The sequence below is a fragment of the Gopherus evgoodei genome, chromosome 22, assembly GCF_007399415.2.
Source record: "Gopherus evgoodei ecotype Sinaloan lineage chromosome 22, rGopEvg1_v1.p, whole genome shotgun sequence".
In the NCBI taxonomy this organism is placed as follows: Eukaryota; Metazoa; Chordata; order Testudines; family Testudinidae; genus Gopherus; species Gopherus evgoodei.
In genome coordinates this window covers 9,982,449-10,000,000 of record NC_044343.1, presented here as the reverse complement: position 1 = coordinate 10,000,000, position 17,552 = coordinate 9,982,449, and the positions used below count along the sequence as shown (strand labels likewise).

General features: G+C 46.8%; 1 protein-coding gene across 1 annotated transcript in view; it reads left to right on the top strand.

The window, feature by feature from the left end:
• MUC16 (mucin 16, cell surface associated) overlaps window positions 1-17,552 on the top strand; it is a 103,310-nt gene that overhangs the window by 27,908 nt on the left and 57,850 nt on the right. The window contains exons 3-4 of the mRNA XM_030540805.1: window positions 1,624-1,854; window positions 10,174-10,266. Coding sequence (XP_030396665.1) covers window positions 1,624-1,854; window positions 10,174-10,266 — 324 coding nt within the window. The remainder of the gene's footprint in view (window positions 1-1,623; window positions 1,855-10,173; window positions 10,267-17,552) is intronic.

Sequence of the window (17,552 nt, the reverse complement as noted above, 5' to 3'; positions counted from 1 at the left end):
CAGAAACATCCACCTCACCTTTCCATACGACTTCTGCAGCTCAAACTACAGCAATGACCAGTAGCACTAGAAGAGAAGAGACAACCACACTTCCCCTTCTGACAACTTCAGAATTTGGGAGCACAGACATAGCCACCTCAACTTTTCCGGAGAACTCCACAACTCCTGTAGAAACCACAACCCCAACAAGGAGGACAACAATAACTAGTATCACTGGAGCTCAGGTGACAACCACACTTTCCCTTCTTGCAACTTCACAGACTGAAATCACAACTGCAGCCACTTCAACTGCTCCAGAAACAACCACGGTTCTGCAAGAGACCACATCCCCAGCAGAGAGTACACCAATAATTAGTACTTCTACAGTGGAAGGGAAAAGCACCATTCCCCTTCTTACCACTTCAGAATCGGAAACCACTGCTGCAGACACCTCTACCATGGGAATAACCTCCTCCACCTCTCCTCTACAGACGACTTCTGCAGCTCCAAGTACAATTATGACTAGTACCACTAGAAGTGAAAAGACAACCATGCTTCCCCTTCTGACAACTTCAGAACCTGGCAGCACAGCTACAGCCACCACAACTTTTCCAGAGTCCTCCACAACTCCTGTAGAAACCACAACCCCAACAGAGAGGACAACAATAACTAGTACCACTGGAGCTGAAGTGACAACCACACTTTCCGTCCCTGCAACTTCACAACCTGAAAGCACAACTGCAGCCACCTCAACTGCTCCAGAAACAACCACGGTTCTGCAAGAGACCACTTCCCCAGCAGAGAGCACACCAATAATTACTACTTCTACAGTGGAAGAGAAAAGCACCCATTCCCTTCTTAGCACTTCACAAGCTGAAACCACTGCTCAAGCCACCTCTACCATGGGAATAGCCTCCACCTCTACAATAGAGATGACTTCTGCAGCTCAAACTACAGCAATGACCAGTAGCACTAGAAGAGAAAAGACAACCACGCTTCCCCTTCTGACAACCTCAGAACCTGGGAGAACAGCTACAGCCACCTCAATGTTTCCAGAGACCTTCACAACTCCTGTAGAAACGAGAACACCAACAGAGAGGACAACAATAACTAGTACCACAGGAAATGATGAGACAACCACACTTCCCCTTCTTGCAACTTCACAACCTGAAGGCACAACTGCAGCCACCTCAAGTGCTCCAGAAACAACCACAATTCTCCAAGAGATCTCTTCCCCAGCAGAGAGTACACCAATAACTAATGCTTCTACAGTAGAAGAGACAAGCACTCTTCCCCTTCTTAGCACTTCACAATCTGAAACCAGTGCTGCCGTCACATCTACCATAGGAGGAACCTCCACGTCTCCTCTAGAGATGACTTCTGCAGCTCCAACTAGAGCAATGACTAGTACAACTAGAAGTGAAGAGACAACCATGCTTCCCCTTCTTACAATTTCAGAACCTTGGAGCACAGCTACAGCAACCTTAAAGATTCCAGAGACCTCCACAACTCCTGTAGAAACCACAACTCCAACAGAGAGAACAACAATAATTAGTTCCACTGGAGCTGAAGTGACAACCATACTTTCCCTCCCTGAAACTTCACAACCTACAAGCACAGCTGCAGCCACCTCACCTGCTCCAGAAACAACTACAGTTTTGCAAGAGACCACTTCCCCAGCTGAGAGTACCCCAATAATTACTACTTCTACAAGGACAACAATAATTAGTACCACTGGAAATGACGAGACAACCACACTTTCCTTCCCTGCAACTTCACAAGCCGAAAGCACAGCCAGAGCCAGCTCTACCTCAACAAAAACATCCACCTCACCTTTTCATACGACTTCTGCAGCTCAAACTACAGCAATGACGAGTAGCACTAGAAGAGAAGAGACAACCACACTTCCCCTTCTGACAACTTCAGAATTTGGGAGCACAGACATAGCCACCTCAACTTTTCCGGAGAACTCCACAACTCCTGTAGAAACCACAACCCCAGCAAGGAGGACAACAATAACTAGTATCACTGGAGCTGAGGTGACAACCACACTTTCCCTTCTTGCAACTTCACAGCCTGAAATCACAACTGCAGCCACCTCAACTGCTCCAGAAACAACCACGGTTCTGCAAGAGACCACTTCCCCAGCAGAGAGTACACCAATAATTAGTACTTCTACAGTGGAAGGGAAAAGCACCACTCTCCTTCTTACCACTTCAGAATCGGAAACCACTGCTGCAGACACCTCTACCATGGGAATAACCTCCTCCACCTCTCCTCTACAGACGACTTCTGCAGCTCCAAGTACAATTATGACTAGTACCACTAGAAGTGAAAAGACAACCATGCTTCCTCTTCTGACAACTTCAGAACCTGGCAGCACAGCTACAGCCACCACAACTTTTCCAGAGTCCTCCACAACTCCTGTAGAAACCACAACTCCAACAGAGAGGACAACAATAACTAGTACCACTGGAGCTGAAGTGACAACCACACTTTCCCTCCCTGCAACTTCACAACCTGAAAGCACAACTGCAGCCACCTCAACTGCTCCAGAAACAACCACGGTTCTGCAAGAGACCACTTCCCCAGCAGAGAGCACACCAATAATTACTACTTCTACAGTGGAAGAGAAAAGCACCCATTCCCTTCTTAGCACTTCACAAGCTGAAACCACTGCTCAAGCCACCTCTACCATGGGAATAGCCTCCACCTCTACAATAGAGATGACTTCTGCAGCTCAAACTACAGCAATGACCAGTAGCACTAGAAGAGAAAAGACAATCACGCTTCCCCTTCTGACAACCTCAGAACCTGGGAGAACAGCTACAGCCACCTCAATGTTTCCAGAGACCTTCACAACTCCTGTAGAAATGAGAACACCAACAGAGAGGACAACAATAACTAGTACCACAGGAAATGATGAGACAACCACACTTCCCCTTCTTGCAACTTCACAACCTGAAGGCACAACTGCAGCCACCTCAAGTGCTCCAGAAACAACCACAATTCTCCAAGAGACCTCTTCCCCAGCAGAGAGTACACCAATAACTAGTGCTTCTACAGTAGAAGAGACAAGCACTCTTCCCCTTCTTAGCACTTCACAATCTGAAACCACTGCTGCAGCCACATCTACCCTGGGAACAACCTCCACCTCTCCTCTAGAGACAACTTCTGCAGCTCCAGCTAGAGCAATGACTAGTACAACTAGAAGTGAAGAGACAACCATGCTTCCCCTTCTTACAATTTCAGAACCTTGGAGCACAGCTACAGCAACCTTAAAGATTCCAGAGACCTCCACAACTCCTGTAGAAACCACAACTCCAACAGAGAGAACAACAATAATTAGTTCCACTGGAGCTGAAGTGACAACCATACTTTCCCTCCCTGAAACTTCACAACCTACAAGCACAGCTGCAGCCACCTCAACTGCTCCAGAAACAACTACAGTTCTGCAAGAGACCACTTCCCCAGCTGAGAGTACCCCAATAATTACTACTTCTACAAGGACAACAATAACTAGTACCACTGGAAATGACGAGACAACCACACTTTCCTTCCCTGCAACTTCACAAGCTGAAAGCACAGCCAGAGCCAGCTCTACTTCAACAGAAACATCCACCTCACCTTTTCATACGACTTCTGCAGCTCAAACTACAGCAATGACGAGTAGCACTAGAAGAGAAGAGACAACCACACTTCCCCTTCTGATAACTTCAGAATTTGGGAGCACAGACACAGCCACCTCAACTTTTCCGGAGAACTCCACAACTCCTGTAGAAACCACAACCCCAACAAGGAGGACAACAATAACTAGTATCACTGGAGCTGAGGTGACAACCACACTTTCCCTTCTTGCAACTTCACAGCCTGAAATCACAACTGCAGCCACCTCAACTGCTCCAGAAACAACCACGGTTCTGCAAGAGACCACTTCCCCAGCAGAGAGTACACCAATAATTAGTACTTCTACAGTGGAAGGGACAAGCACCATTCCCCTTCTTACCACTTCAGAATCCGAAACCACTGCTGCAGCCACCTCTACCATGGGAATAACCTCCACCTCTCAAATAGAGAAGACTTCTGCAGTTCAAACTACAGCAATGATAAGTACCATTAGAAGTGAAGAGACAACCACACTTCCCCTACTGACAACTTCAGAACCTGGGAGCACAGCTACAGTCACCTCAGCGTTTCCAGAGACCTCCACAACTCCTGTAGAAACCACAACCACAACAGAGAGGACAACAATAACTAGTACCACTGGAGCTGAAGTGACAACCACACTTCTCCTTCTTGCAACTTCACAACCTGAAGGCACAGCTGCAGCCACCTCAACTGCTCCAGAAACAACTACAGTTCTGCAAGAGACCACTTCCCCAGCTGAGAGTACCCCAATAATTACTACTTCTACAAGGACAACAATAATTAGTACCACTGGAAATGACGAGACAACCACACTTTCCTTCCCTGCAACTTCACAAACTGAAAGCACAGCCAGAGCCAGCTCTACCTCAACAGAAACATCCACCTCACCTTTCCATACGACTTCTGCAGCTCAAACTACAGCAATGACCAGTAGCACTAGAAGAGAAGAGACAACCACGCTTCCCCTTCTGACAGCTTCAGAATTTGGGAGCACAGACATAGCCACCTCAACTTTTCCGGAGACTTCCACAACTCCTGTAGAAACCACAACCCCAACAGAGAGGACAACAATAACTAGTACCACTGGAGCTGAAGTGACAACCACACTTTCCCTCCCTGCAACTTCACAACCTGAAAGCACAACTGCAGCCACCTCAACTGCTCCAGAAACAACCACGGTTCTGCAAGAGACCACTTCCCCAGCAGAGAGCACACCAATAATTACTACTTCTACAGTGGAAGAGAAAAGCACCCATTCCCTTCTTAGCACTTCACAAGCTGAAACCACTGCTCAAGCCACCTCTACCATGGGAATAGCCTCCACCTCTACAATAGAGATGACTTCTGCAGCTCAAACTACAGCAATGACCAGTAGCACTAGAAGAGAAAAGACAACCACGCTTCCCCTTCTGACAACTTCAGAACCTGGGAGAACAGCTACAGCCACCTCAATGTTTCCAGAGACATTCACAACTCCTGTAGAAACGAGAACACCAACAGAGAGGACAACAATAACTAGTACCACAGGAAATGATGAGACAACCACACTTTCCTTCCCTGCAACTTCACAAGCCGAAAGCAAAGCCAGAGCCAGCTCTACCTCAACAGAAACATCCACCTCACCTTTTCATTCGACTTCTGAAGCTCAAACTACAGCAATGACGAGTAGCACTAGAAGAGAAGAGACCACCACACTTCCCCTTCTGACAACTTCAGAATTTGAGAGCACAGACATAGCCACCTCAACTGTTCTGGAGACCTCCACAACTCCTGTAGAAACCACAACCCCAACAAGGAGGACAACAATAACTAGTATCACTGGAGCTGAGGTGACAACCACACTTTCCCTTCTTGCAACTTCACAACCTGCAAGCATAACTGCAGCAACCTCAACTGCTCCAGAAACAACCACAGTTCTGCAAGAGACCACTTCCCCAGCAGAGAGTACACAAATAACTAGTGCTTCCACAGTAGAAGGCGCAAGGACTCTTCCCCTTCTTACCACTTCACAAACAGAAACCACTGCTGCAGCCACCTCTACCATGGGAATAGCCTCCTCCACTTCTCCTCTAGAGATGACTTCTGCAGCTCCCACTACAGCAATTACTGGTAGCACTAGAAGTGAAGAGACAACCACGCTTCCCCTTCTTACTACTTCAGAACCTGGGAGCACAGCTACAGCCACCTCAACTTTTGCAGAGACCCCCACACCTCATGTATATACCACAACCCCAACAGAGAGGACAACTGCAACCACAAGTGCTGTCTCCTCTTTAGCAGAGACATCCACAGTTGCTGTTGCGGTGACTTCTCCTTCTGAGACCACAGTGACATTGACTCGCACTACAGCAGCTCTTAAAACATCCACATCTGCTCTGGAGACCAATTCCCCATTCGAGATCCCAATAGCTTTGGGCACCACTACAGAACTGGGGACACCCACAGCATCCCCTGTCACCACTGTTCTCGCCAAGACTACTGAAACATCCCCCATTGCTACAGCAGCAGAGAGAAGTACAGCAGCTCCAATCACCACTACCCCTACAGAGACCACAACAACTTACAGCTCCACTACACGAGAGGGAACAACCACAGCTGCCCTTTTTACAACTTCTCTGGCTGAGACCACAACCTCTCTGGGCATCCCTATCAGAGGAGACACAACAGCAGCTATCTCTTTGACGACCACAACATCACTTTCACCTACCACAGCTGCATTGACAAGTAAGGGCATTATTTTCCTCTTCTTTATCCTTTGAGATTCAAAGAAACAAATTGTTTCTGAGTATTATTATCTTGTTCGAATAGAGGTATTTTGAATACAGCAAAAGTGAAGGTGTACTGCTACCTACAGTAGCCAGATATTATTTGGCATATATGCAATGAAATTTAGAATTTTCATATATATAGGAAACAAGAGAAAGGCAAACATAAAAGAAAAAATAAAGAGAATAGATGGGAGTAGTAATGAAGGTGTCTGCTCATCTCAACCCATCTTTCAGGTTGTTAGTTAACAGAATCATGTGAGTGGGAGGGGATACAAACCGATATAAAAAAGGGATTGGAATGGCAATTGTCCCAATTTTTCTTGGTACCTTTTTCTCATTTACAGTAATTGCTTATAAACTTGAAATGGAGTATGTGCTTAACATTAAGTATATGATTAAGTCTATCCCGTTTCAGCAAAGCACTGAAGCAAGTGAGTAGTCTTGCTGATGTCTGTGGGACTACTTATGCTTAAAAAAATATGGTCTGAATGCACAAAAGGAGTTAGGCGTGGTGAGGCTGAGTGTCACCTCACCAAACTTTTAGGCCGTTAGGAAGTCACTGAGATTCACAAAGCCTGAGTTAGGTACGTAGGCTGTTATATATTGAATGAGGGAAGGAGGACCTTAGAATGATATAGAGTTGTTCTCGTGCGCCTTTCCTTTTTCTGTGGCCCAAATAACTCAGAGAGATAGGAAGATCGAGAGCACGCAAGTGCATGTTAGCCAGGATGGGGAAGATCCAGGATGCAGTCCCTGGGCCTAGATGACTCTTCAATTAGTTATCCAGAGCATAACAGTATGTCTCCCACATCCCAAGTGAGTAACCGAACCACAGAGCTATAAAGTTATGAGGGAGGACCTCCTGCTGTCCCTCGCAAGACCTGTTTTGTGTGAATGCACCCGAGGGACCCAGTCCAGGAGGCAGGCTCAGGTTATTTTACTTCTGTATTTGGCGTTGGTGCAACTGTTGCTGGAATATTGTGTCCAGTTCCGGTGCCCAGAATTCAAGAAGGATGTTGATAAACTGGAGAGGGGTAAGAGAAAAGCCCAGACTGTGATTAAAAATTAGTAGGATAGATTCAGTGAGCAAAATCTATTCAGCTTAACAAAGAAAAGGTTGTGGTCAAGTCACTCCTCAATCTATAGGAACCTGCCTTGGGAACAAATATTCGATAAACGGCTCTAGAGCAAATTAAAGTATCACAAGATCCAACAGCTAGAAGTTGAACCTAGACAAATCCAGATGGGAAAAAACGTGTACATTTTAAAAAACTAGAATAATTAGCCTTTGGAAAATTTTACCAAGAGTTGTGGTGGATACAACACCTCTCGCACTTTTAAAATCAAGGTTAGTTTTTTTTAATTTAACTTATTCTCTATTTCAAAAGGAATTATTTTGGGGAAGTTCTATGGCCTACAGGAGGTCAGACTAGTTGATCACAGTGGTCCCTTCTGGCCTTGCAATGTATCAAGCTATGAATGAGAGGACAGACTACAGTTACAACCACTGCAAGAGTAGTGTATAGATTCGTTGGTGTAACTGAGAATGAGGTCCAGAGAATAGGAAATGGAGAAAGTATTCTAGAGCAAACTACAGAATGACTCTCTTATATATGTTCAACATGTAAGTTGTGAGAAATATAGATGGAAAAAAATCAGAACTGGAGAGAAAACGCTGCAATCTTCAAAGGTAAAGAAAACTCTGTGTATGTAAACACTGATGATATATTATCAGTATATATATTCCTTGGATACACACTCAATATGTGGTGTAAGAACATATATATATAAAAGTATACTTGAGATACATTTCTCTACACAGATCATGAAATAACAGAAATAATCTACCAGATGACCGTTAAGCCAGTGGAACAAAATCAAGATAATAATGTCACAACAACACAGACAACTCCTGTGGTTAAAACCACCACGACCAAAAGTACAACGTTAGAGAGTACCGCCAAAGAAGGAGCTCCTGTGATCACAAACAAATCTGGGACCACAACAACGTATCTCACAACAGGAGCAGAATCCACAGCCGCAGCCCCAGTGACAACTTCCACAGCTGAGACTAAAACTGCAGCTACCTCTATGTTAGCAGAGACATCCACTGCTGCTCGTCCAACCTCCTCCCTAGCTGAGGCCACAGCACTAATTAGCATTTCCACATCACAGCCAACCACAATCACTCTGCCTGCTAGTTCAACATCTGTTATGACCGTTGCAGCCACCTCCGCAACAGCAGAAACGTCCACATCTCCCCTAGAGACCACTTTCCCAGGAGAGACTAAAGCATTACTTGGTAATAGGACAGTAGAGGGGACAACCATTGTTGCTCTTCCTACCGCGTCACTATCTCAGACCACAGCTGCAGCCACTACTATTATAGCAGAGACATTCACATCTCCTGTAGAGACCATACCTCCAGCAGAGTCAACAGCAATAACGAGTACCACTACAACTGAAGAGACAATGAGACTTCCCCTTTCTGCAAGGACACAATCTGAAACCACTGCTGCAGCCACATCTACCATGGGAATAACCTCCTCCATCTCTCCTCTAGAGACGACTTCTGCAGCTCCAACTACAGCAATGACTAGTAGCACTAGAAGTGAAGAGAAAACCACACTTCCCCTTCTGACAACTTCCGAAACTCGGAGCACAGAAACAGCCACCTCAAATTTTCCAGAGACCTCCACATCTCCTGTAGAAACCACAACCCCAACAGAGAGGACAACAATAACTAGTACCACTGGAGCTGAAGTGACAACCACACTTTCCATCCCTGCAGCTTCACAAGCCGAAAGCACGGCTATAGGCAGCTCTGCCACAACAGAAACATCCACCGCACCTTTCCAGACAACTTCTGCAGCTGAAACTACAGCAATAACTGGTACTTCTACAATAGAGGTGACAACAACCACAATTCTTAATCCCACGACTACACTCCCTGCAAGTACAGCTATAGCCACCTCAACTGCACCAGAAACCACGACAACTATGCTAAAGACCACCTCCCCAGCTGAGAATACAACAATAATTAGTACTCCAATAATAGACAGGACAGACATCCTTCCCTTTCTTAACACTTCACAACTCGAAACCAGTGCTGCAGCCACCTCGACCATAGGAAGAACCTCCACGTCTCCTCTAGAGACGACTTCTGCAGCTCAAACTACAGGAATGACTAGTACCACTAGAAGTGAAGAGACCTCCACAACTCCTGTAGAAACCACAAACCCAACAGAGAGGACAACAATAACTAGTACCACTGGAGCTGAAGTGACAAACACACTTTCCCTCCCTGCAACTTCACAACCTGAAAGCACAACTGCAGCCACCTCAACTGCTCCAGAAACAACCACAGTGCTACAAGAGACCACTTCCCCAGCCGAGAGTACACCAATAATTAATTTTTCTACAACAGAAGAGGCAACCTCCGTTCCCCTTCTCAGAACATCACAACCAGAATCCACTCCTGCAGCCACCTCCACCATAGGAATAACCTCCACCTCTACTCTAGAGAAGACTTCTACAGCTCAAACTACACAAATGACCAGTAGCACTAGAAGTGAAGAGACAACCACATTTCCCCTTCTGACAGCTTCAGAACCTGGGAGCACAGTTCCTGATACCTCAATCTCTCCAGAGACCTCCACAACTCCTGTAGAAACCACAATTCCAACAGAGAGAACAACAATAGCTAGTACCACAGAAGCTGAAGTGACAATCAGACTTTCCCTCCCTGCAACTTCACAACCTGGAGGCACAACTGCAGCCACCTCAACTGCTCCAGAAACAACCATAGTTCTGCAAGAGACCACTTCCCCAGCCGAGAGTACTCCAATTATTAGCAATTCTACAGTGGAAGGTACAAGTACCCTTCCCTTTTTTAGCACTTCACAACCTGAAGCCAGTGCTGCAGCCATCTCTACCATGGGAATAACCTCCACCTCTCCAATAGAGACAACTTCTGCAGCTCAAACTACAGCAATGACCAGTACCACTAGAAGTGAAGAGACAACCACGCTTCCCCTTCTGACAACTTCCGAACCTGGGAGCACAGCTACAGCCAGCCCAACGTTTCCAGAGATCTCCACAACTCCTGCAGAAACCACAACCAAAACAGAGAGGACAACAATAACTAGTACCACTGGAAATGACGAGACAACCACACTTTCTCTCCCTGCAACTTCACAAGCCGAAAGCACAGCTATAGCCAGCTCTACCACAACAGAAACATCCACCTCACCTTTCCAGACAACTTCTGCACCTGAAACTACAGCAATAACCAGTACTTATACAATAGAGGAGACAAAAACCACAATTCTTAATCCTACAACTACACTGCCTGCGAGTACAGCTATAGCCACCTCAACTGCACCGGAAACCACGACAGTTATGCTAAAGACCACCTCCCCAGCTGAGAATACAACAATAATTAGTCCCGCTATAATAGAAGGGACAACCATCCTTCCCCTTCTTAGCACTTCAGAAACTGATAGCAGTGTTGCAGCCACCTCTACCATAGGAAGAACCTCCACGTCTCCTCTAGAGACAACCTCTGCAGCTCAAACTACAGCAATGACTAGTACAATTAGAAGTGAAGAGACAACCATGCTTCCCCTTCTGACAACTCTCGAACCTAGGAGCACAGCAATAGCCACCTCTCCTTTTCCAGACACCTCAACAACTCCTGTAGAAACCACAACCTCAACAGAGAGCACAACAATAGCTAGTACCACTGAAGCTGAAGTGACAACCACACGTTCCCTCCCTGCAACCTCACAGCCTGCAAGTACAACTGCAGGCACCTCAACTGCTCCAGAAACAACCACAGTTCTGCAAGAGACCACTTCCCTAGCTGAGAGTACACCAATAATTAGCACTTCTACAGTGGAAGGGACAAGCACCTTTCCCTTTCTTAGCACTTCACATCCTGAAACCACTGCTGCAGCCACCTCTAACATGGGAATAACCTCCACCTCTCCAAAAGAGACAACCTCTGCAGCTCAAATTACAGCAATGACTAGTACAATTAGAAGTGAAGAGACAACCATGCTTCCCCTTCTGACAACTCTCGAACCTAGGAGCACAGCAATAGCCACCTCTCCTTTTCCAGACACCTCAACAACTCCTGTAGAAACCACAACCTCAACAGAGAGCACAACAATAGCTAGTACCACTGGAGCTGAAGTGCCAACCACACTTTCCCTCCCTGCAGCTTCACAACCTGCAAGCACAACTGCAGACACCTCAACTGCTCCAGAAACAACCACGGTTCTGCAAGAGACCACTTCCCCAGCAGAAAGTACACCAATAACTAGTGCTTCTACAGTAGAAGGCACAAGAACTCTTCCCCTTCTTAGTACTTCACAAATGGAAACCACTGCTGCAGCCACCTCTACCATGGGAATAACCTCCACCTCTCCAAAAGAGACGACCTCTGCAGCTCAAACTGCAGCAATGACCAGTAGCACTAGAAGAGGAGAGACAACCACGCTTCCCCTCCTGACAACTTCAAAACGTGGAAGCACAGAAATTGCCACCTCAACTTTTTCAGAGACCACCACGACTCCTGTAGAAACAAGAACCCCAACAGAAAGGATAACGATAACTAGTACCACTGGAGCTGAAGTGACAACCACACTTTCCCTCCCTGCTGCTTCACAACCTGCAAGCACAACTGCAGACACCTCAACTGCTCCAGAAACAACCACGGTTCTGCAAGAGACCACTTCCCCAGCAGAAAGTACACCAATAACTAGTGCTTCTACAGTAGAAGGCACAAGAACTCTTCCCCTTCTTAGCACTTCACATCCTGAAACCACTGCTGCAGCCACCTCTACCATGGGAATAACCTCCTCCACCTCTCCAATAGAGACAACTTCTGCAGCTCAAACTACAGCAATGACCAGTACCACTAGAAGTGAAGAGACAACCACGCTTCCCCTTCTGACAACTTCCGAACCTGGGAGCACAGCTACAGCCACCTCAACGTTTCCAGAGATCTCCCCAACTCCTGCAGAAACCACAACCAAAACAGAGAGGACAACAATAACTAGTACTACTGGAGCTGAAGTGACAATCACACTATCCCTCCCTGCAGCTTCACAAGCCGAAAGCACAGCTATAGCCAGCTCCACCACAACAGAAACATCCACCTCACCTTTCCAGACAACTTCTGCACCTGAAACTACAGCAATAACCAGTACTTATACAATAGAGGTGACAAAAACCACAATTCTTAATCCCACGACTACACTGCCTGCGAGTACAGCTATAGCCACCTCAACTGCACCAGAAACCATGACAGTTACGCTAAAGACCACCTCCGCAGCTGAGAATACAACAATAATTAGTCCCGCTATAATAGAAGGGACAACAATCCTTCCCCTTCTTAGCACTTCAGAAACTGATAGCAGTGTTGCAGCCACCTCGACCATAGGAAGAACCTCCACGTCTCCTCTAGAGACAACCTCTGCAGCTCAAACTACAGCAATGACTAGTACAATTAGAAGTGAAGAGACAACCATGCTTCCCCTTCTTACAATTTCAGAACCTTGGAGCACAGCTACAGCCACCTCACCTTTTCCAGACACCTCCACAACTCCTGTAGAAACCACAACCTCAACAGAGAGCACAACAATAGCTAGTACCACTGAAGCTGAAGTGACAACCACACGTTCCCTCCCTGCAGCTTCACAGCCTGCAAGCACAACTGCAGGCACCTCAACCGCTCCAGAAACAACCACAGTTCTGCAAGAGACCACTTCCCCAGCTGAGAGTACACCAATAATTAGCACTTCTACAGTGGAAGGGACAAGCACCTTTCCCTTTCTTAGCACTTCACATCCTGAAACCACTGCTGCAGCCACCTCTACAATGGGAATAACCTCCACCTCTCCAAAAGAGACAACCTCTGCAGCTCAAACTGCAGCAATGACCAGTAGCACTAGAAGAGAAGAGACAACCACGCTTCCCCTCCTGACAACTTCAGAACGTGGGAGCACAGAAATTGACACCTCAACTTTTTCAGAGATCTCCACGACTCCTGTAGAAACGACAACCCCAACAGAGAGGACAATGATAGGTAGTACCACTGGAGCTGAAGTGACAACCACACTTCTCCTTCTTACAACTACACAACCTGAAGGCACAACTGCAGCCACCTCAATGGCTCCAGAAACAACCAAAGTTCGGCAAGAGACCTCTTCCCCAGCAGAGAGTACGCCAATAATGAGTACTTCTACAGTAGAAGCAACAAGCACCATTCTCCTTCTTAGCAATTCACAATCCGAAACCACTGCTGCAGCCACTTCTACCATGGGAATAATCTCCACCTCTCCAATAGAGACAACTTCCGCAGCTCCAGCTACAGCAATGACCAGTACCACTAGAAGTGAAGAGACAACCACGCTTCCCCTTCCGACAACTTCTGAACCTGGGAGAACAGCTACAGCCACCTCAGCATTTCTAGACACCTCCACAACTCCTACAGAAACCACAACTCCATCAGAGAGGACAACAATAACTAGTACCACTGGAGCTGAAGTTACAACCACACTTTCCCTCCCTGCAGCTTCACAAGCCGAAAGCACAGCTATTGCCAGCTCTGCCACAACAGAAACATCCACCTCATCTTTTCAGACAACTTCTGCACCTGAAACTTCAGGAATAAGTGGTACTTCTACAATAGAGGTGTCAACAACCACTATTCTTAATCCTACGACTACACTGCCTGCGAATACAACTATAGCCAACTCAACTGCACCAGAAACCACGACAATTATGCTAAAGACCACCTCCCCAGCTGAGAATACAACAATAATTAGTACTCCTATAATAGAAGGGACAACCATCCTTCCCTTTCTTAGCACTTCACAACCTGAAACCAGTGCTGCAGCCACCTCGACCATAGGAAGAACCTCCACGTCTCCTCTAGAGACGACTTCTGCAGCTCAAACTACAGGAATGACTAGTACCACTAGAAGTGAAGAGACATCCACGCTTCCCCTTCTTACAACTTCAGAACTTGGGAGCACAGCTACAGCCACCTCAACGTTTCCAGAGACCTCCACAACTCCTGTAGAAACCACAAACTCAACAGAGAGGACAACAATAACTAGTACCACTGGAACTGAAGTGACAACCACACTTTCCCTCCCTGCAACTTCACAACCTGAAAGCACAACTGCAGCCACCTCAACTGCTCCAGAAACAACCACAGTGCTACAAGAGACCACTTCCCCAGCCGAGAGTACACCAATAATTAATTTTTCTACAACAGAAGAGGCAACCTCCGTTCCCCTTCTCAGAACATCACAACCAGAATCCACTCCTGCAGCCACCTCCACCATAGGAATAACCTCCACCTCTACTCTAGAGAAGACTTCTACAGCTCAAACTACACCAATGACTAGTAGCACTAGAAGTGAAGAGACAACCACATTTCCCCTTCTGACAGCTTCAGAACCTGGGAGCACAGTTCCTGATACCTCAATCTCTCCAGAGACCTCCATAACTCCTGTAGAAACCACAACCACAACAGAGAGCACAACAATAGCTAGTACCACAGAAGCTGAAGTGACAACCAGACTTTCCCTCCCTGCAACTTCACAACCTGGAGGCACAACTGCAGCCACCTCAACTGCTCCAGAAACAACCACGGTTCTGCAAGAGACCACTTCCCCAGCTGAGAGTACACCAATAACTAGTGCTTCTACAGTAGAAGGCACAAGAACTCTTCCCCTTCTTAGTACTTCACAAATGGAAACCATTGCTGCAGCCACCTCTACCATGGGAATAACCTCCTCCACCTCTCCAATAGAGACAACTTCTGCAGCTCCAAGTACAATAATGACTAGTACCACTAGAAGTGAAGAGACAACCACGCTTCCCCTTCTGACAACTTCAGAACCTGGGAGCACAGCTACAGCCACCGCTACTTTTCCAGAGTCCTCCACATCTCCTGTAGATACCACAACCCCAACAGAGAGGACAACAATAATTAGTACCGCTGGAGCTAAAGTGACAACCACACTTTCCCTCCCTTCAGCTTCACAAGCCGAAAGTACAGCTATAGCCAGCTCTGCCACAACAGTAACATCCACCTCACCTTTCCAGACAACTTCTGCAGCTGAAACTACAGCAATAACCAGTACTTCTACAATAGAGGTCACAACAACCACTATTCTTAATCCCACAACTACACTGCCTGCGAGAACTGCTATAGGCACTTCAACTGCACCAGAAACCACGACAATTACACTAAAGACCACCTCCCCAGCTGAGAATACAACAATAATTAGTACTCTAATAATAGAAGGGACAACTATCTTTCCCCTTCATAGCACTTCACAACCTGAAATTAGTGCTGCAGCCACCTCTACCATAGGAGGAACCTCCACGTCTCCTCTAGAGACAACTTCTGCAGCTCCAACTACAGCAATGACTAGTAGCACTAGAAGTGCAGAGACAACCATGCTTCCCCTTCTTACAATTTCAGAACCTTGGAGCACAGCTACAGCCACCTCAACGTTTCCAGAGACCTCCACAACTCCTGTAGAAACCACAGCTCCAATAGAGAGGACAACAATAGCTAGTAACACTGGAGCAGAAGTGACAGCCACACTTTCCCTCCCTGCAACTTCAGAACCTGAAAGCACAACTGCAGCCACCTCAACTGCTCCAGAAACAACCACAGTTCTGCAAGAGACCTATTTCACAGATGAGAGTATACCAATAAGTACTACTTCTAAAGTAGAAGGGAGAAGCACTCTTCCCCTTCTTAGCAGTTCAGTAGCTGAAACCACTGCTGCAGCCACCTCTACCATAGGAGGAACCTCCACGTCTCCTCTAGAGACAACTTCTGCAGCTCAAACTGCAACAATGACTAGTACAACTAGAAGTGAAGAGACAACCATGCTTCCCCTTCTTACAGTTTCAGAACCTTGGAGCACAGCTACAGCCACCTCAATGTTTCCAGAGACCTCCACAACTCCTGTAGAAACCCCAACAGAGAGAACAACAATAATTAGTTCCACTGGAGCTGAAGTGACAACCATACTTTCCCTCCCTGCAACTTCACAACCTGCAACTGCTCCAGAAACAACAACAGTTCTGCAAGAGACCACTTCCCCAGCTGAGAGTACCCCAATAATTACTACTTCTACAGTAGAAGGGACAACCACCCTTCCCCTTCTTAGCACTTCACAATCGGAAACCAGTGCTGCACCCACCTCTACCATAGGAAGAACCTCCACGTCTCCTCTAGAGATGACCTCTGCAGCTCAAACTACAGCAATGACCAGTAGCAGTAGAAGGGAACAGGCAACCACGCTTCCCCATCTTACAACTTCAGAACCTGGGAGCACAGCTACAGCCACCTCAACTTTTCCAGAGACCTCCACAACTCCTGTAGAAACCACAACCCCAACAGAGAGGACGACAATAACTAGTACCACTGGAAATTACGAGACAGCCACACTTTCCCTCCCTGCAACTTCACAATCTGAGGGCACAACTGCAGCCGCCTCAACTGCTCCAGGAACAACCACAATTCTCCAAGAGACCTCTTCCCCAGCAGAGAGTACACCAATAACTAGTGCTTCTACAATAGAAGAGACAAGCACTCTTCCCCTTCTTAGCACTTCACAATCTGAAACCAGTGCTGCAGCCACCTCTACCATAGGAAGAATCTCCACGTCTCCTCTAGCGATGACTTCTGCAGCTCAAACTACAACAATGACTAGTAGCACTAGAAGTGAAGAGACAACCATGCTTCCCTTTCCGACAACTTCTGAACCTGGGAGCACAGCTACAGCCAGCTCAACATTTCCAGAGATCTCCACAACTCCTGCAGAAACCACAACCAAAACAGAGAGGGCAACAATAACTAGTACCACTGGAAATGACGAGACAACCACACTTTCTCTCCCTGCAACTTCACAAGCCGAAAGCACAGCTATAGCCAGGTCTACCTCAACAGAAACATCCACCTCACCTTTCCATACGACTTCTGCAGCTCAAACTACAGCAATGACCAGTAGCACTAGAAGAGAAGAGACAACCACGCTTCCCCTTCTGACAACTTCAGAACCTGGGAGCACAGAAATAGCCCCCTCAGCTTTTCCGGAGAACTCCACAACTCCTGTA